The sequence below is a fragment of the Aegilops tauschii genome, chromosome 2 (genome assembly GCF_002575655.3).
Source record: "Aegilops tauschii subsp. strangulata cultivar AL8/78 chromosome 2, Aet v6.0, whole genome shotgun sequence".
NCBI lineage: Eukaryota > Viridiplantae > Streptophyta > Magnoliopsida > Poales > Poaceae > Aegilops > Aegilops tauschii.
The window spans coordinates 201431311-201452025 of NC_053036.3; the positions used below are offsets into that span (position 1 = coordinate 201431311).

At 50.6% G+C, this 20715-nt stretch overlaps 1 protein-coding gene across 2 annotated transcripts; it reads right to left on the reverse strand.

Moving 5' to 3' along the window:
- Positions 1–2480: 2480 nt before the first annotated feature.
- On the reverse strand, positions 2481–7094 carry LOC109742378 (protein DETOXIFICATION 40). 2 transcript variants are annotated; one of them, XM_020301467.4, is made up of 7 exons: positions 6669–7091; positions 5924–6555; positions 5773–5829; positions 5256–5494; positions 4988–5106; positions 4747–4833; positions 2481–2890 (listed from the first exon to the last, which is right to left on the reverse strand). In XM_020301467.4, exons 1-7 carry the CDS (start codon positions 6939–6941, stop codon positions 2816–2818), a joined length of 1482 nt encoding a protein of 493 aa, XP_020157056.1. In that variant the 5' UTR covers positions 6942–7091; the 3' UTR covers positions 2481–2815. The 2 variants fall into 2 exon arrangements, with proteins under 2 accessions (XP_020157056.1, XP_040254543.1); XM_040398609.3 differs by lacking the exon at positions 4747–4833 and having other exon boundaries at positions 6669–7094.
- Positions 7095–20715: the final 13621 nt, after the last annotated feature.

The following is a 20715-nucleotide window of genomic DNA, read 5'->3' on the forward strand; positions in this document are numbered from 1 at the left end:
GTCCATGGGAGTATAATTCACTTAAAAATCCTACAAAACATAAAAGGAAGGAAAACATACTAAAATCAACAGTAAATGGGATAATCCGAGATAAAACTAAAAAACAAGATTAAACTTAAGAAATAGATGATTACAAAAGAGACTCATCAGTAATACTTTCTTTTAAGGGGGTGCTAATACGAGGTTATCATCACTTCTTTCGGTTGATGGGAGGAAGAAGATACGTTATTTTTATGTTGTGTTTGTTAACTTTTAATGGAATGTTTTTGACAAAGGGAATATATTAATATCACGAAGATACCAATTACACCTGGCCTCTGTACTAACAAGATGTTCAAAGGCATCAAGGATACACACAACCGAAAAAAAGAACAGAAGAAAAAATAACCCGCCACGGTGATTATCACTAGCATCAACAGCACTCTAACCATCACTGAAGACAACACCCGGACTACAAAAGAGGTTCTCCAAAAGCAACGCCTCCAAGAAGGAAATAATGCACAACCGTTGTTGTTGTTACCCGATGGAAGATCTTGAGTTTTTACCCTGGAGAAAATCCGAATTCACCCAAAAACATGCCTTCAACAAGGCCATTGCCAGGTACAACCAATAAAGGCTAGACCTTGGGTTTTCACCCTGGGAATCGAGACTCGATACTCGAGGAGCACCACCAAAAATGGAGTCCTCCAGTGCTGCCGCCCCCGGTTGGCGAGGTCGCTGTTGCATGTCACCAAACACTTGGCACACAGTCTTCATCACATCCAATACACCCTTCCACCAAAGTTTCAACACTTCCAATCGCAGCCGCCATGACTTTCTCCACCTCTATCAATGCCTTGGGAATCTTGACTTAGACATGCCCCATGTCACCGATAAGAAAGCGAAGCTTCGCGCTGCACCCACTTGAGGCTGTGCTAGCTAATAATATGAACGCGCACGACCGGAGCGTTTCCGATCGAGATATCCACGGGCGACATACGCCAATCCGTATAGATCTCCGACGGGGAAGGCCGGAACTCGTCAGCGGCCAGATCCAAGAGGATGACATCCGGCAGAAAGACGACTTGGCGGAAGAAGAGCGCTAGGGCGAAACCACCATTATTAGGTCGAAGCAGATAGCCCCCACGCCGCCCTCCTCTCGACCCAGACCTGCAGACAAAGGTCAGCGATGCGCATCATGCCACCCACAATCGCGGAGGCCTGGTAGGAGACGAGGACCAGCCACTCTTGGCCGGATCTGGCGGCTCCCAGCCCCGTCATTGCCGCTACGACGACACCGCGTGTAGCCTGCAAGCCCAGCCACGAGGCTGCCCAAGTGGTTCCGCAGCCGCCATCACCTCGAAGAGGGGCCGCCGCCCCGGAGCCCTATCTCCGCCGCCATAAGGGACGACCGGAGGTCCCCTGCCACCTTTGGGGCCGGAGGTGTCGAAGCCGACGGCAGCGGCGGGGGAGACATTGCGGCGGCGCTAGGGTTTGGAAGGGTCTCGTGGGCTTACTTCATATGCTTTTGTAATTGAATGTTGGTGTGCATCTTTAGTCGGTGCCAAAACCAGGAGTAAATCATTACTCCCTCCGATCCATATTACCTATCGCTCAAACGGACGTGAGGGGTATCGGAAAAATCAAACCTCAAAATTTGCCTTCTCAAAGATGCAGATTGTTTTTTCCAATGAAGGGAAGGTGCCCATCTTTTCAATTGGCATGTCAATCAAATTGTTAATAGTGCTCTAATCAGCCGCAAGTCAACTAATGATTAAGGGAGAGAGAAGGTAGGTACAGTAGGGAGGGAGCGGAAGAGATAAATAAATCTTGTGAGAGGCAGGCGCATCCGGACCTAGGCACGCCGGCACCAGATGCATCGCTTGAAGCAGAGGCAAGGCACGAGAAAAGGTTCTTCTAGCATCCTCAAAGGTCAGCGAGCTTCCGACGCTTCCCACCTGTTTGGTCTAGGAAGAACCGGCGGAGGGGCCGCCTCAATATTCTGATCAAAGGTTAAGCAGGCCCAGGGTTCGTGGAATCGGTGAATTAATTATGTATAGGGAATTAAGCATCTTTTTGATAAATTGCGTGCAGCTTGATTGCGCTTCCTTTCCGAAGGGAAATATACGTAATCAAGTTCATGATTTTTCCCTTTTAGTGATTTCTGACGAATATACGAGTTCAACGTGGCAGCCTGAACTAGCTGCCTCCCCGGATCTGACTGTTATTCCAAGTAGCATTGGTGAGACCGTTTGATCAGGTCGGAAAAAAGATATCCTTGTTGGATGTTGATACCGCCTTGATGGGCTAGTTACTGCTAAATCTGTCTTTGGATCCTTCCTGGCTTCGCAGGGATCAACGGACGGGACAAGGTTATGAGCTGCTCATTTGTCTCTTCGGTTGTTCCCTCTCCTGCCCTTCCACCAACATTACTCTAATCAGGTACGCAGGCCAATTTGCTGAAGAACAAGTCTGCAGCCTGCAGGGCAAGGATAGGTCAATACCACCGGATTACTTTGCTCTTTATTACAAACAAGGCCCCTGGTTTACTCCATTCCGTTCTTCAAGGCCAGTCCAAGCCCCCGAGAGACTATTTTAGGCGAGGAGAGTTCAGAATAGAACGTGAATCCTCAAGGAGAACCATCTCATTGTAAACTTGATTGAACAAAAATTGCAGCTAGCAGCGGGAGATGAGAAGGACGATGCTCAACATTTCCTAAAAAAACTGAGATAATGCCATTTCCTAAAAAAAAACTGAGATAATGCCGAACATAAGTTGGTGAGTGGATCAATCTGCCGAACTTGCAGCAGCATACACGTTAATCTTCTCCGGGCATCATCGCTGCACGTTAGCGAGAAGTGGCTGCTTTGCGTCGTCCCACTTGTCCAGTCTTCTCCTCGCCTCCTCGACCTACGTTCAGACACAAAATTCGCAATATACTTTATCAGTGAAGTTCGAGAGGACAACTGAAACAGCCTAACCTAGATGATGACAGAAGCCAATTTTCTGAAAAAAGAAGTGATGATCATAGAAGGATGCATTTGGGTGAAATAATTGATCTAAAATAATGAAATGTACTACTAGTTTTTAAGCTCGTCCTCCCTCGTCGATCTCTCCCCCCGCTGCCACCGCACAGCGCCGCCGGGCAAAGACCGGCCGGCGTTGGTGGCAGCGGGGATCTTGCCCCTCTCCTCGCGGTTGGCGTCCGGCGCGGGACGGCGCGGCGTGAGACGGCGCTGGGCTGGGCGGGGCCCAGCGGCGCGGCGGAGGGCGTGTTGGGTGGCGGCGCCCCTGCCTGGCGGCGGTGCAGCTGCGGCTTGAGGCCCCTCCAACGCGCGGCTGCGGCTTCTCTGGCGGCGGTGCGAGTTATCCCGACGGCGGCTTGGCGGCGTGGCGCGGCGGAGCTCCGGCGATGATTCGGCGGCGGGCTGGAGGGCTAGGCACCGTCCAGTGGTGCTGCCTCCGCGGCGGTTGCGGCTTGGGGCCCTTGACCCCGATCCGATCTGGATCCGGTGGTGCCTGGGTCTGGGCCATGGCGGCTGGCGAGGCATGGGATTCGTCGGGGCTTGTCGGCCTCTAGGCACCATGGGGGTGCCGGCGGCGACGCGTGCCCGGCGTGGTGACGCTGGTGGACGTGGTGGTCATCTTCTTCCCGAGATGGCCGGCCAGAGGCTTGGTGATCGGATCTCGAGATCCATCATCTTGTCCCGGCTGCGAGTAGGGGAGACATGGTTGCCGGTGAAAACCGAGCCGACGGCAGGCGATGGCCGCGTTCTCGCCGTTACCTTGATGGAGGCATCGTCGTGTAACTACTGTCGACCCACTCGTGCTGCTCCGGGGGAAACCCTAGGATCTGGTGTTCCAGATCGGACGATGGCGGCACTGCGGTGTCGTTTCTCTCTTGGGAGCATCGTTTGCGGAGCAGCGCTGGATGTCAGAGGCAGGAGGTGGAGCGGCTTCGTCTTGCACGGAGCTTCGGTGATGATGTCAAGTCATGCTTGACCGACAGGTGCTACGCTTTGTCATGCCTGGTCGGCAGGTGCTACGCACGACAGATCTTCCAAGGACTTCAAGCTGTGTCGGCTGGTGATACCTGGCAGCATGGCACTGAGGTGTATCAATGGCGACCGCGACGTGCTCAGCTGTTTGCGCGCAGGGAGGAGGTGCCGTTTGGCGCTGTGGTGGCGTCGACGATAGCTAGACTGAGCAAGGTTGATGCATCAGTACAGTTCTGAAGATAGAGCGGTGGCAGTTGGCGGCGGCGGCATCTGAGTGCACGCCGGACCGGTGAGACCCATCCCCGGCAGGCGTCCTGGATGGGATGTCAGGTCTTAGATGTTAGGTTTGTCTGCGATGTCTGTTTGGTATTATGCCCAGGCTATCTGCGCCCCTTCATCAGCTGGATAGAGGTGCTTAGACGGCGGCTTTAATCTTACTGTTGTATTACTTTATAAGGTCTTGTGAGAATAATTAATAAAGTGGCCGTATGCATCGCCCAGATGCAGAGGCCGGGGTCATCCTCCTTTTCTAAAAAAAACTATTAGTTTTTAAATGCTAAATTAAGAGAGGACAGATGAGACAACCCGAGTGATCATACAAAGCATGCGCACACTTGGCGAAATGATTGCGCTAAAATAGTGGGTTGGCACATGATTTAGATGCGGCCTAGCATGTGAGATTGGGGAATCGTTTGACAGTGTAACGGCCTGGATGGTTAACGAGGAACGTGATAATCTAACAATCAGGATAAGGTTTGCTCCTAGTACCTCCTTATTCCAGTCAGTTCGGAATGTGATCCACAATAGTATAATGGTTTGGATGAGCGTGCCTCCAATCATGCCTCCCCACAATCCCTGCATGCAAGCTCTATCATCTTGCAGTTCATTACACATGCAAAAGCTAATTTACTGACAGTTGACAACTGATGAGTCAACTCAACATCAATGATGATTCTGCCATCTTTAGTGAATCAAAACTTTGAAATCAGCGCTACTAGCTTCAGAGTACCTTGATTCCATAGTCAAACTTGAAGCCCAGGAGCGCGCCAAGGGGTACGCCGATGAAGTAATAGCATCCAATGTTGATGTATGCCACCAATGCTTGCCACCCACAGCCAACAGCAACACCTTCATCGGGTCAGTAAAAGGGACACCGGTCAAGACTTTTGATCTCTGAATTCCTTAACACGTACTCCCTTTGTTCGGAAATACTTGTCTTAAAAATGATTGTATCTAGACTTATTTTAGTTATAAATACATCCATTTTATCCATTTACCTGATAGCACGGGCTGGATTCCGCAGAGCACAATGGTGCCGACAAGCAAAGGACAGAGATCGGCGACGGCACGCGAGACGGCCTCGCCGCCGGTGAAGATGTAGCTGAGCTTGTGCCTGAGCAGGAAGACCAGAACGCCGGCTAGGACTGCTATGAGCGCGGACATGGCGGTGACCACCCATGCAGAGAACGCGGCAGACCTGGGGTTCCCGGCGCCAAGTTCATTACCCACCCTCACGCTGCAATCGACAAGGTCCACATTGATCAAATCAGACCAGGCCAGTATTTTAGGTTGCAAAGTCTGGCAAATTAATTGAGCTAATAAAGATGATTATGATCTACTCCTAGTTGTGCAAGATGGTAATCCATTCAGGATCATCATCAGGTGCCAGATACTTTTGTTGATGGAACTGAATGCACATGCTGACAACGCTCAAGGAAACAGGCTGTGCTAGTAAATGTTTTCAGGCCAGCGGGACATGTCCCTACGCCACAGTTAAGTATGCAATGCACCGACCTTGCAGCGGCGTTGAAGCCCACGGAGATCATGAACACCCATGACTGAATCGAGGTGCTGTAAAACATGGAGTTGGTCACACGATCATCGAATTCGAACACACAAAAGACTCGAGGACAAAACGATTGGTTCGTTCTGAGTTGCTACATACCAGACGGTGAGCGAATCGAGTGCGATCTGTGGGTCGGGCAGCATGCCGGCGAGGAGGATGAGCACCTGGAAGTACCACACCTCCAGCGCCAGCATCACCGCCGACGCGGCCGACAGCTTGGCGAACCCCGCCAGGTCGGCGAACGCGGCCCACGTGAACCCGGTCCACGTCTCCCTGCACCTGGGGCTCAGCACGATGTACGCGAACTGCCCTGCCACCAGGACCCACCACGTCAGGCTCAGCGTGAGCGACGCGCCCAGCAGGCCTAGGCCCAGCCTATACACCGCCACCCAGCTCATCGCCACGTGCAGCGCCATGCTGGCCGTCAGGATGTAGGCGCTGGGCGCCACGATGCTCTGCGCCTGCAGGAACTTCTGGATGGGGAAGTTGGCCGCGTACGCGAAGATCTGCGGGATGAGGCCGTAGGCGAACTCCGCGGCGGCGCCGGCGATCTCCGGCGACTGCCCGAGCAGGAGGAGGATGGGCTCCGAGAAGGCGTACATGGCGGCCAGCGGCACGCCGGTGGCCATGAGGAGCACCGTCGAGCGCTGCAGGTACACGCCCAGCATCTCGTACTTCTCGGCGCCGTACGCCTGCCCGCACAGCGTCTCCACCGCGCTCCCCATCCCGAGCTGCAGCACGCGCCATGGCAGTCGTGCACGTAGTTTACTTTAGACACGCGCCCACGTACGTAGCTACGGATGCGTAGAAATGACTGTACATACGGTGGAGTGGAGGCGCGTACCATGAGGCCGTAGGCGAACACCTGGATGCCGTTGTTGCCGAGGGATGCGGCGGCGAGCTGCACGTTGCCGAGCTGGCCGCAGAAGATCTGGGTGGCCGACGACATCACGATGATCAGCATGTACACCACCACGGCCGGCGCGGCCAGCGGAGCAAGCAGCCGCAGCTCCAGCGCCGCCGCCGACGCCATGCGCCGTGCCCCGCCGCCGCCGGAGAGCAGGGCCTCCAGCCGGCCGTCCGCGGAACGGACGCCGGCATGATCACCTGGACCCATTCACCGATTCCTCGATCCAGGGGGATCGCAAAGATCTTTTTGGTTGGCGCTTCACTACATGTTAGGTGAGGGCAAGATCTTCCCGCAAAAAATGAAAAAGAAAATGACGAGGACGAGATGGCAGGTGAAGTGACACTGTCCCGCTGCGATCGGAACCAGGAAACACGAGAAGTTTGTACTGGTGTATGACTCGTTTTGTCGTTTCCTTTGTCCTGGTGTTCTGCAGCTTGTGGGGGGAGAAAAGAAGCACGCGTTAAACACTGAAGTTACACTGTAAGCTGGATCCCGGTCAAATTGGTTCGTTAAACACTGAAGTTACACTGACTCGTTTTGTCGTTTCCTTTGTCCTGGCGTTCCGCAGCTTGTGGGGGAGAAAAGAAGCATGCGTTAAAACACAGGAGTTAAGCTATCTCCGGCCGCGCCCCAACATGCCCCCCAGCGACTTTTTTTACGCCGATGCCGAAAAACGCCCCAGTCATACCTTCAGGACACCGAAAACCACCGGCTCGGTCCACTTTTAGGCCCGGTGATCGCAGGCCGAACCCGACGCACTGGGGGCGCTCGGGGGCTCCGGCGTAAGGGAAAAGCACGTCTGGCCCACACCATCAGGCGAAAAGTCAAGTCTATCTTCCAGATTCGCCTCCCACCCCCCGCGCGCTCGGCCGCCAACCGACTGATCCCGGCGCCGCCCACCGCCCACCATCGCTAGATAGCCCATTCCCCGCCGGAAAAAGAGCAGAGGTTTCGCCGAGGCAGCCTCTCCACCACCGGTTGGGCGATTTTTCCGGCGTTCCAGCCGCGGAGGGGCAGTGTAGCGGCGGGTGCGCGCCCACCGTGCCCGCAAGGTGTTCGGCAATTTGCCTGCCTCGGCAATGGACTCGGACGACGAGGAAGCGCTCGCCGCGCTGCTGGAGGAGGAAGCCGAGGCCGACGTCCAGGAAGAGGAACATCTCATGGTCCTCGCCGCCCTCGCTAGCCTGCTGGCGAGCAATGAAAAGCCGCGGCGAGGTGGCTCGGCACCGGGACGAATGAAAGCAAAGAACCGACATCGTCTCGAAGGCTATTGCATGCTCTACTCCGACTACTTCGCCGACGCTCCACTGCACGGCGACAAAACATCTCGGTGCCATTATCGGATGAGCCGAAAGCTTTTACTCAGGATTGTGAATTCCATCCGGGAGTTCGACATCTACTTCAAGTGCAAGAAGGATTGCACCGGCAAACTTGGATTCACCTCAATCCAGAGGTGCACGACAGGGATGAGGATGCTTGCATACGGAGCACCCGGTGATTCACTCGACGACTATGGGCGCATGGCCGAGTCCACCACCATTGAGTGTTTCTACAAGTTTTGTCGGGCAGTGGTGGCAGTGTTTGGACCGCAATACTTGCGAACACCCAATGCGGAAGACACTGCTCGGATCCTAGCACAGAATGCAGCAAGAGGATTTCCTGGGATGCTTGGAAGCATCGGCTGCATGCATTGGAAATGGAAGAACTGTCCATTTGCTTGGCAGGGGATGTACAAAGGCGCCAAAGGCGGTTGCAGTGTGATACTTGAGGTGGTGGCCACACAGGACCTTAGGATTTGGCACTCCTTCTTTGGTATGCCAGGAACTCACAATGACATCAATGTGTTGCAGTGCTCCCCTGTCTTTGCCAAGCTTGTTGAAGGTCATTCTCCTCCGGTGAACTTCGAGGTCAATGGGCGGCACTACAACAAGGGGTACTACCTAGCTGATGGCATCTATCCGAGATGGTCTACATTTGTGAAGACTATCTCAAACGCTGTGCCAGGAGGCAAGAACTCCCACTTTGCCAAGGTGTAGGAGGCTTGCAGGAAGGATGTCGAGCGGGCATTTGGTGTGCGCCAATCTCGATTTGTTGTTCGGTACCCTGCTCAGGCCTAGTCAAAAGATCGAATGTGGGAGATCATGACTTGCTGTGTCATCTTGCACAACATGATCATCGAGAGCGAGCAGGAAGAGCCAGTGTTTGACACTGAACCATACTACAGGCAAGGTCCTCTAGCCGTAGTTGATCACCAGCTACCGGCAACCTGGACTGCCTACCTCAGTATGCGTCAGGAGATCCGAGACCCACAGGTGCATCATCAACTACAGCAGGATCTGGTGAAGCACGTATGGAGGATCAAGGGCGACGCCGGGCTGGACGTGTGATGAAATATGTGTTTTTATTTGTTGAACCATATAATTTGTATTCAACTATTTGTTGTTGCATTATCTTGTTGAACTATTTGATTTTCTGTGCTGAACTATGTTGAAAGTGCGTTATATCGACTAGAGGGGGGTGAATAGGCGATTTTTATGAATTCTTCACTAAGAAATTTGCGGGTGAGGAAATTCCTAAGCGAATAACTACTTGCAGCGGAATAAGTACTCAGATGTAAACATAACAGAACACAAGCATGGTCATCATGATGAAATGAAGACAAGCACATAGTACAGAAAGCGTAAACACAGGATAACACAGGATGAAGACAAACAGATTGAAGAGATTGAACTGAGGAAATTGAGAAAGTCTTCAGTCAAAGTCTTTGAACAGATATGAACATGCACACAACACAGTAATGAGGAAATGAAAGAGTTGAAGAAATAGAACCAGTAGGCTTGGTGAAGACAATGATTTGGTAGACCAGTTCCAACTGTTGTGTCAGTTGTACGTCTGGTTGGAGCGACTAGGTATTTAAACCTGAGGACACACAGTCCTCACCATATTCTCCTTGAGCTAAGGTCACACAGACCTCACCCAATCACTCGTGGTAAGTCTTCATGTGACTTCCAAACCTTCACAAACTTGGTCACTCGGCGATCCACAATTTCCTCTTGGATGCTCAGACCATGACGCCTAACCATCTGGAAGAGCACAGTCTTCAAAGGTAACAAGCGTCGGATCTACGCAAGATCAGTCTCTTCAGTGATGCTCAATCACTTTGGGTTTGTAGGTGTTTGGTTTGGGTTTTCCTCACTTGATGATTTTCGCTCAAAGTCCTCGGAGGATGGGATGCTCTCAAATGACAAGTGTCAGTTTCTCTCGGAGCATCCAACCAGCTAGTGGTTGTAGGGGGCGGCTATTTATAGCCTAGGGAGCAGCCCGACATGATAAGACATAAATGCCCTTCAATTATATGACCGTGGGTAGATATTATGGGACAGCTGGCGCGTAGCACAGCAACGGTCGGAATTTTGAGTATCAAATACCTCAGGGCTATCATGTTCCTCACTGTGTAAGCAATCCGCACTGGCGAATTCCTAACTCCTTAGTCAGAACAAATTCATCAGAGACCAGAAGAACTTCGTCTCTGTCACTGAAGAAATTGACTGAACTGTATGAGATTTCCAATGGCTTCACTCGAAGGGATTGGTAGGTGTAGGATTTGAGTTGAGCATCACATGGAAAGTTTTCCTTAATATTTCCTCTACCCCCTTTAACAGTACGGTGTTTCCTTTGACTCAAGAAAGAGAAAATGAAACTACGAAAACAAAAGTCTTCACGCTTCATGTTCCTCGAATGAATACCAAGTCTTCAAGGTCACACCAACTTCTTCACTTTCAAAGTCTTCAGAAAGTCTTCAGAAATCCAAAATCTTCAGTCGAAGATATTCATTTTTAGGGGTCGACTTTTTTTGTAAATATCAAACTCCTCACAGACTTATAGACCCGTCTACACTCATAAACACATTAGTCCCTTAACCTATAAGTCTTCAATACACCAAAATCACTAAGGGGCACTAGATGGACTTAGAATCTCCCCCTTTTTGGTGATTGATAACAATATAGGTTAAGTTTTCAATGGGGATAAATATATGAAGTGTAAGTACTGATATTGAGGAATTTGATTGCAAGATATAGAAGAACTCCCCCTGAAGATGTGCATAGTGAGGTATTTGCTTTTGAAGCAATGCACACTTGAAGAGTAGAATCATGGAGATCTCCCCCTATATCTTGTAAATCATACACGCATTTGACATATAATATGAAGAATTTAAAATGCATGATGAAATATGGTGACTGATGTATTTCAGCATGCGTGCATTAACATTAACGAGGAATAAGCATGCAGAAAAACTCAGCAAAAGTATCAGACCACCATAGAGTTTAAGTTTACAACTCGATTGAATAAAGTCTCAGAAGAACGAGAGTTGTAACTTTGCAAAAAACGCCAATATAGATAGACCCACTTGAAGACTAACTCAAATTTCTCCCCCTTTGTCATCGAATGACCAAAAGGATCGAAAAATGAGGACTAACGCCCCTGAAGAATATCAGGTTGAAGAAGGAGCGCCAGCGTTGTTGGGGTCGTGTGTTGTTGTAGGGCCTGCCGCAGTGACGTCCAAGTCTTCATACTCATCGGTGTCACGTGATGAAGAATATGAGCTGGCCACCAAGGAAGGAACCCTGACCTTCTTGAATTTCTTCGGTGGAGGTGCAGACCAGTCAAATTCCTCCTTGAGACCCATTTGCTTCAGATCTTCTTCACCATACAGATGTGATAAGACAGCCCAGGTGCAACCGAAGATCTCATGGTGGTAGTAGTGGTTTTTCTTCACTGCATTATGTGTAGCAGTCATGTTGTGAAGAATAGAACCAAACTGACGCTTAACCCATTTGTGATTTTGATCCACCTTCTGGTGAAGACTAATAAGAAGCTCACGGTCAGTCATCACCCTGGGAGCTGTGGCTTGAGGATTTGGCTTGGATGCATTGGCAGCAGAGTCATGAGTGGCAGAGTCATCATTGGTGGAATAAGATGCAGCTTTGCGAAACTAGCCATCCAATGGACGAATGCCTTCATCAATAATAGCTGGAGCCTTGCCCTTGTCATCATCAGCTGAGGAATCTGTCCGCTTGAGGACTTCAATTGGGGGCAAGTAGCTGAGGTGATTCTGAAAATCAGCTTTGTAGTTGAGTGAAGACCTTATTCTGAGGAATCTCATAATCCAAGGTGTGTAAGGCTTCAACTCAAACGGAGAGAGTGCAACATTTGCCAGAGTCCTCATGAAGAAATCATGATAATTGACAGGGATGCCATGTATGATGTTGAATAGCAGGTTCTTCATGATGCCAACGATTTCCTCATCAGATGAGTCGTGGTCTTTGATTGGATTCAAAGTCTTCGTCAGAATGCGATAGACTGTTCTTGGCACATACAGCAATTCCTTCACAAGGAATTTGGTCCTTGGGGCTTGACCGGGCTTCAGAGGCTTCATTAGCACTTGCATGTAATGAGAAGTGAGTTCAGGCTCTTGGTACAGACAACGAGCACCTTCAAGGGGAGGACTGATTTGCAGGGCATGGATGCTTTGTAATGAGTATTTTCGGTCATCCAGTCCAACACCCAAGTGTTGATGTCATCAGCATCACCTGTGACGTGCAGCGTTGCGTAGAACTGAAGAATAAGATCTTCATTCCAATCAACAATGTCAGAGCAAAAGTTGAGCAGTCCTGCATCATGAAGCACACTGAGGACTGGAGTAAAGCAAGGCAGTGATTCCATGTCCACATAAGGAATATGCTCGTGGTCGAAGACTTTGTCCTTGTTGAAGAGCAGTGAAGAATAAAAATTTGCTTGGCTGGCAGTCCAGAAGCGCTTCCTTCTAAGACGAGCAGAGTCATAAGGATTATAGTCAGTGAAGAAAACATGCTCGCCGAAGAAGTCATCAGCCTTGAATTTCTGCTTCTTCGAGAAGGGATCCTTTGGCTTGGGCTGAGGAGTATCAATCAATTGCATCACCACCTCAGGAATCGTAATCTCAGGATCCGCAGGCTGAGGAATTTCAGTTTCTTCTTCAGTGGCAGCCTGGGTCTTTAATTCTTCATTAACATTTTCTTCAGCACTTGTGGCTGGAATCTCTTCATGAACAAATGGTGTGGCATGAGGTTCTTCAGATCCCATTTGAACTGTAGTCACTGGGGACTGAGGAATTTGTTGCAGAGGTGTGAACAGAGGAGAGTTGGGGTGCTGACTTTCTCAAAAGTCATCATTCAACACTGGTGTTGTACATCCAATGTCCACATCTTCTTCTTTACTCTTTTCATCAACGCCGGCCTCTTCAGCAGTGAACTGAGGCATGGACGATGAGACTATTGGGGTTGAAGGGATTGCATCTGCTTCAATTTCTTCATCCAACTGCTCTGAAGAAGCAGCAGAAGGAATATCTTCATCTGATCCACTTGGGATCACATATTCTTCATCAAAAGGAACAAGGTCCTTTGATGGGATGGATGAGACAGGAACAACATCAATTGGGTTGTCAAAAGAGCTAGTCAATGGCTTCATCTTCTTCGGAGCTGAAGAATCTGATGAAGTTGATGCTTTCCTTTTCCTCACAGCTGCACGCTCTACAGCCTTGGTCTTCTTCACATCTGATGCAGAAGGAAGAATTGGAGTTGGGGTAGGTGCAGGAGAAGCAGAGGAATTTGGTTCATTTACTTCAGGCTCGGCGACAGAAGCTTCAGCTGGCCTGACAGTTTCTTCAGGCGCAACACTAGTGGTTGCCCTGGCAATTTCTTCAGCGGCTGGAATGCAGTCATCAGCCCTCGTACTCTGAGTTTCTTCAGCAGCCTGAGTTTCATCAGCAGTGCTGGCATGTTCTTCAGTCGGCTGAGCAGATGCCTCAGCCTGAGGAATTTCTTGTTGCGATGGAGCTGCAACATTTGTAGTGAACTTCTCAGTTAAATTCACAAACCCGACTTTGGCTCCAAGCCAGTCAGCGTGGTATACGTCAAATTCATCACTAAGTTTCTTAATCTCAGATTGAATAGTGATAAGTTCTTCAGTTGTCATAGAGACAACGTTTTTCTTCAGGAAACACTCCTTCCTGTACTGCGCTTTCTTCAATTGCTTGGCCTTTTCAAATTTCCATTTTTCTTCTTGAATGAAGGCAGTCAGCATATGACTTTGGCCAGGAGTCAGCTTGAAATCAGGCATAGGAGTGTTGGGGTCTTTGTGCCAGAGGTCAATGTAATCAAGAATCAATTTTGGATCCAAAAGTAGAGGCACATTTGTGCCTTTGGCTCTAGCGGCCTTGAGCTACCTGTCTCTGATGATTTCAGCAAGTTCTTCATCATCAGCTTCGTCTTCATCAGACGATACATGAAAGGCGACCTGCTTCTTGTGAGGACTTGGTCGAGAGCCTCGTCCAGCAGTGGCCTTTTTCTTTAGCAGAGAGGGGCCAGTTGAAGAATTTGGTGGAGCTGAAGAACTAGCAGAAGCTCTTGAGACAATAGAGATGTCTGTTGTCCTTTGGCACGTGACGAGATGCACAGGTGCTGAGGATTTTGTCGGAGGAGCTGAGGACTTTGGCAGAGGAGCTGAGGACTTTGGAGGAGCTGGAGCAGCTTGAGGAGTTGGCCGTGAGGGCTTTGAAGAATCTGGCGGTGAGGGCATTGCTGAGGAACTTGGCCATGAGGGCATTTGGGGTGAAGCACTTGGCTTATGAGCAGGATTCTTTGCCATGGCCTTCTTTGGCTTGCTTGCAGAGGACTCAGCAGTGGTAGCAGCAGCAGCAGAGTCTTCATTAAATTTCCTCACTGCTTCCTTAGCTATTTTGGCTAGCTTGGCCTGGCGCTTGGCCCATTCATCAGGATAGTCCTCACCACGCTTGAGGCTGGTGGGATCAGCTTCTTGGCCAGGTGCCAATGGAGGTCTTGGGCATGGAGGATTTAGAGCGAATTTTTTCATATACTTGGGAGTAACATATCTGTACTCCCTCCATTCCCGTGCCCATCTCCTCTCTATCCTTTGTATGCGCACCTTGCGCTGATTTTTGTCCTCCTTGCCAAACTTGGCCTCATCACGAGTGCAATAATCCTTGTATATGTCATCAGGGATCTCAAAAGCAGTATTGATCTCAGGCCTCTTTTCTCCCTTCTGTGGCTTTTTACCGTCAGCCATTTTCTTCAGCTGAGGTGTCGTGGAATTGTCACGGCAGATGTCCTTAAGCTAGGACTTAGTCGTGGAGCCATCGCAACTAGGAAGCTTGAAGGGGTTATGCGGGACAAGGAACACGAGGGTTTATACTGGTTCGGCCCCTTACGGTGAAGGTAAAAGCCTACGTCCAATTTGAGGTGATATTGATTAGGGTTACGATCGCCAGGGAGCTAAACAGCTATGCCCGGCTCTCGATGAGGTTGTTGTCGCCCTCGAACCGCTGCCGGGTCGTCCCTTTATATAGGGAGGCTGACGCCCAACAGCTCTTAGAGTCCCGGCCGGCTCATAAGAACGTCCGGCTCGGACTCTAAACCATACTTGCCTTATACTACAAGTCTACCATAATAATGATTGTAACTACAGGCCCTAAGCCATATCCGGGTCTCAGCCCATCTCTGGCCCATCGTCTTGAGACTTGGCTCCGGGCTTCTGGCAATGACCATCCGAAGAGTAACCCGGCCCCTCCTGGCGGGTGACTCTAAGGTCTATATCCTCAACATTAGGCCCCAGATTGACTTGAGCCGGCTCGTGTCAATCTTCAACTCTGCCGACAGAAAAAATCTCCGGCTTACCATTCATGTGAAGGCCATAACCCGGAGTGACGTCACCCTCTGGACTCCGGATAATCCGCCGTGACGTCATCCTCCATTAAGTCCGTTTTTTACTCCGCCAGATCCGCAACGGATCTTTGCTTTTACTGTCATTCCGAAAATCGAGGCGCCATGAGGGGGAGATAACCACGCCGTGGTCTCCTTGAATCTCGCGCCCACTTATGACTCTGCCTTATAAATAGGCCGGCCCAACGCTTTCTTCTCACGCTCTCCTTCTTCCTCCTCGCGCCGTCGCTCCTCTGCCCGAGCTCTGCCACTGCCGCCGCCGTCGCGCCCCTGGTCTTCATCAACCCGGCCGCTGCATCACCCTGATTCGGACCAGATTCACGGCAGCGACCTCCGCTCTTTCCAACTCCGGTGAGTCTCCTTTGCCCTGTCAGATAGATCTACTGTAGGGTTCATCTTGTGTTCTTCGCGTTCATCACCATTGCCGCAAACCTCAATAGCTCTTGTAGTCACTGCACTCGGTTGATCTTTAACCTCACATAGAGTCAGTGCGGTAGATGTTTGAGATCCATTTCACCTGCAAAAAAACCCCCTTTTACTGCATAAGAACCATGTTCCACCTCAAGAACTTCTCCTGCCTCTGTTTTTTAGGTCTAGAAAATTTTCATTTCACCCGACCATTTTGATCCGAAAAAGTTACTGCAATATGTGAAATCTGTTTTACCACACTTAGTAAAAACTGCAGCCCTTGAATCTTGGCGGCTTATATTTCTGACTTAAAGAAAACACGCGTCGTAGAACTTTCCGGTTTAAAGAGAACCATGCTCTGTAGAATCCTCCGGCTTAACCGCGGTAAGCCATAGATGACCAACTTATTCTGAATGCCCCTACGGCTTAGATAACCCACCGTATCCGAATATATATCATTAGTCCCCTTCATAAGCCGCCATTGTAGTTTGAATGATAATCTCCGGCTTACAATTAACCCGGACACTTTTCTCTTTACCATAGACCACCAACCTTCACCATGCCTCCCAAGGCTCCCATCACTTGCAACTGGATGAGATCCAACGTTACTGACGACACCCTGGCCAATTTCGTTAAGTCCGGATATCTGCCCAAGAAGGAAGTGATGTCCTACCGTGCCCCTGATCCATCCGAAGAAAGACCACAGCCGAGGGACGGGGAGGTAGTGATCTTTGCGGACCATATGAGCCGGGGCTTCGCACCGCCCGGCTCAAAGTTCTTCCGGGACGTGCTCAACTTCTTTGACCTTCGGCCTCAGGATATAGGACCCAACTCCGTATCCAACATCTGCAACTTCCAAGTATTTTGCGAAGTGTACCTTGGAGAGGAGCCCAGTTTGCTGCTTTTCAGAGAACTGTTCTACTTAAACCGCCAAAACGAGTGTGCGAACGGGCCAAGTCTGGAATTAGGCGGCATCTCCATCCAACGGCGCAGGGACTGTCTATTCCCTTACGCAGAGCCGCCAAGCCACCCCAAGGACTGGAATATGACTTGGTTCTACTGCCAAGATACGTCCCCGGCTGACGAGAACCCGCTGCCCGGCTTTCGCCCAACACGCCTAGAGCCGACTCATCCGCTATCCGACAAACTGACTGCCGCGGAACGCCAGCCTCTGCTTCCAACGATCAATAAGATCAAGGCCCTGCTAGGCAACGGTCTGAACGGAATAGACCTGGTCCGGGTCTGGATCTCACGGCGGGTGATCCCATTGAGCCGCCGCCCCGGCTTAATGTGTGAGTACACCGGGTGAAAGGATGACCCGCAGAGGCACAGTCGCAATGATCTTCCAGAAGACGTTGCTGAAGAAGAAACCAAGGCTCTGTTAAACGAGAGCCTGGCAGACTGTGGAAGATCCAGGCTAGCCCCGTTCTGCAAGACCAATCCAGCCCCAGCGGTAAGCCGCTGACCTTAACCTTTCAACTTCTTTTGCATGTCACCTTGCTCTGAACCATTTTAAGAATTCATTACTGTATTTCTCAGGCTGATGATAAATTCTGGCGGGTCAAGTATGACCATGAGGCGGCCAAGAAGGCCAGGAAGGCGAAGAAAGCCGCCAAGAAAGCCGCCAAGAAAGCCGCCCCTCGCAAAAAGGGAAGCAGACCCACTGCTTCGGAGCTACTGCAACTAAGCGACAGCTCCGAGTCAGAGGTAACCCTTAAACCTTTAAACTCTTGCCATATTTGTTGTTTGTTGCTGTCCGCCTTATCAACATTTTGCTTATTGACAGGATGACACCGGCGCCAGTAACCCGGTGGTTGAAGAGGTAATGTCACCTTCCTCCGACTCGGAGCCTTTGCCACAGCTGAAAATCCGAAGAGTAACCCGGAAAGTAAGCTTTTCACATCCATTAGCTCATCAAGACCCTCAATTTCTTTTGAAGCAGCAGGTTCACGAAAGCTGGCGTCACACCCGGGCCCGCAAGGACACCGACCTCTCCGTCGGGTTACCCGACGCAACAAGGAAGCGTCGCACTAAGGTTTTTTCTCACCTGTACCCTTTTCATCCGTTGGCGGGTGTCATCCGTCAGCCACTCAACTCTTCTGACTCTAATTATCAGGAGACCTCCCCCTCTTCGGGTGACTCCATGCAGTCAAGTCTGCCGGCCTTCAAGACTGCACCCAGGTAATAACAATCTCCTTACCTTATCTGTCTGTATTTACTCTTTGTACGCCTAACACTTCTGCCTTTTCAGCGCCCAGGCAAAGCTCACCAAAAGAGCAAAGAAGACCAGGTCAGCCGGAGTGCCGGACTTGCCTGAGCCGGAGGCGACGTCTCAAGAGCCGCCAGCTGCCTCCGAAGCCACCATTCCCATGGACACGGCGCCTGAAGCCCCTGCCCCGACTACCAAGACAACGACCGAAGCGTCGGTTAACCCGGAGGCCTCCTGCTCAGCCGCACCAGCTGACGACCCGGACGTGGTAATTACCCGGACGGAGTATGTTGAGCCGGGGAGACCGACCGTGCTGGCCAAATGCTCCGCGAAGGGGGAGTTGCTGCAGTCCCACCGGGTGAATCTGGACCTCTCCAGCTACACCGACTTGAGCATTGGAGAGCTCGTCTCTGGCTACATCAGCCAAGTTCACAAGAGCCGGGACGCCGAGATCGCCATGGTCAACCAGATCCAACAAAAAACTGAGGTATCCTTTCGTTGTCTTCTTACTTTCTGCATATTGACCCTTATCATGCTAGCCCCCAAGTCGACAATTTATACTTGAATATGTTGTAGACTTAGGTCCCGGCTTACTCAACTAAGCCGACAGTACGTAGATAGATACGTTCAATATGCATTAGCCCCCAAGTGCCAAGTGTCTTTGCTTGGAAAGCGCTTGGGACTTATAGAATGACTGTTAATAACCCGGAAATATATGCAGGCTGTTGGCAAGAAATTAGAGTCGGACCTTGCGGATCTCAAAAGCCGGCTAAAGACACAAGAGATGGAGACCCGGAAGGCAAACGCCAAGTTTGTCTCCAGCATCGCCGCTCAAGAGAAGCTGAAGACCGAATTTGATGTTGAGCGGAAGGCCTGGGCTGAGGAGAAAGTCGCACTGGTGACCCGGGCAGAACAGGCGGAGAAGGCCCTCACTGAGAAGACCGCTGAGCTCTCCGGCCTAAAGCGCCAGGTTTCCCAAATGGTGGCTGCTATCTTCGGTAAGTCGCCTCGCCGGCTTTCATCAAGTCTGTATATGTTATGATTCATCCTTGTCACCGGCTTATCTGATCTTTATTAAACAGGTCCCAGGAGTGCCAACCTCAACCAGAGCGTGGTCACCAAGTTAAAGGCCGTGTACACCCTGGTGGAACAACTCTACACCGGGTCACAGCGCGCCTTAGCTGTGGTGGCCCTATCCAACGAGGTGCCAACCCATCTGGCCGAAGTCCTGCGCCGGCTCGCTGTTCTGCCACAGCGGATCCAGGAGCTACGCCGAGCCTCCGCAAGAGCCGGAGCAATTGCCGCGCTGAGCCGGGCCAAAGCATTCCTGCCGGAGCTAGACCCGGCAGACATCGCCCTGGGTTACCCAAGCCTGAAGGAAGACGGCTCAGCCTTCGACCAGAAGGACTTCACGGCATGTGTGAAGGCTGTACGCCCGGTGGCCACCATCATCGGGAATGACACCGACTTAACCAAGTATCAGCCGGGGTACAACGCGGAGAATCAGAGGATTCCAACCCCTCGCTATGAAGCTCTCAATCTGATTCCTCCGGCTCGTCAGCACACCTTCGCCCCGGAGATTGAGCCGGCCGGGTTAATTGACGAAGAAGCCCAGTTCGAATCTCTCAGCGGCATCAACTGGAAGTCGTCAACCTTCGAGGTCTTGGGATCAGCCGGAGCAGAAGACAGGAATGAGCCGGGGACTTCAACTCAGCAGGCGTCATAAGTTAGCGGGCAGCTTATCAAACATTGTTCCATCTTTTAGACTTGAAGAATTATTGTAATAGAATTGGTGCAACAGTTTATCTCTGCCGTGCCATCGTGCACGTAATGAATGCTGAAATCCCTTGAAATTATCCTTTTGGTGTTCCTCCGGGTCATAATTATCCCTTTGTCCTTCTCAACCTTAAAAGGTGCCTTCAAGTATCTGCATAGAAAGGCAAATCACAAGTCTCAAGGCGGCTTACCAGCCTGAGAACCAGGTGTCTGAGATGGATAACCCGGAATATGAATCAAAAAGACTGGTCCTTAGTTATACTCTGCACATAGCCGTGATAACACACTTAACGGTCTGTAAACATACTTCCGAATTAAATAACCTGGGTAGCACGATTAGTATCTTAACTCTAATTTACTTGCCTTGATGACATCCATGATGTTCAACTAGCAAGATAAACCAAAATTAAACCGGCAGGTGAAACCCGGCCATGCACACTTTGTCATAATCAGAGTAAACTGGTGATAAATCAGAACTTAGGGGCTTCCAGTTCGAATACGACCAGAGACCCGGCCCAAAAGGGGTTAAGCCAAGATTCGGATACGATCATATAGCCCCCAGTGGGTGTGGCGATGCCAATCAAAAGGGTACTGACAGCTATGTTCTCTTTGGTTCGAATACGACCCATGTTTGAACAGGAAGCCCCCAAGTGATTCTTGAAATTGTTTAACGACGCTGATTCGAATACGATCCACGTCGGTTCTCAGTGGGGTTAAACTGTGATTCAAATATGATCAAAGTTAACTTCCCAACGAGCTCGGCACTTTGCCAATCAAGTGGGTATCGACAGCTATGTTCTCTTTGGTTCGA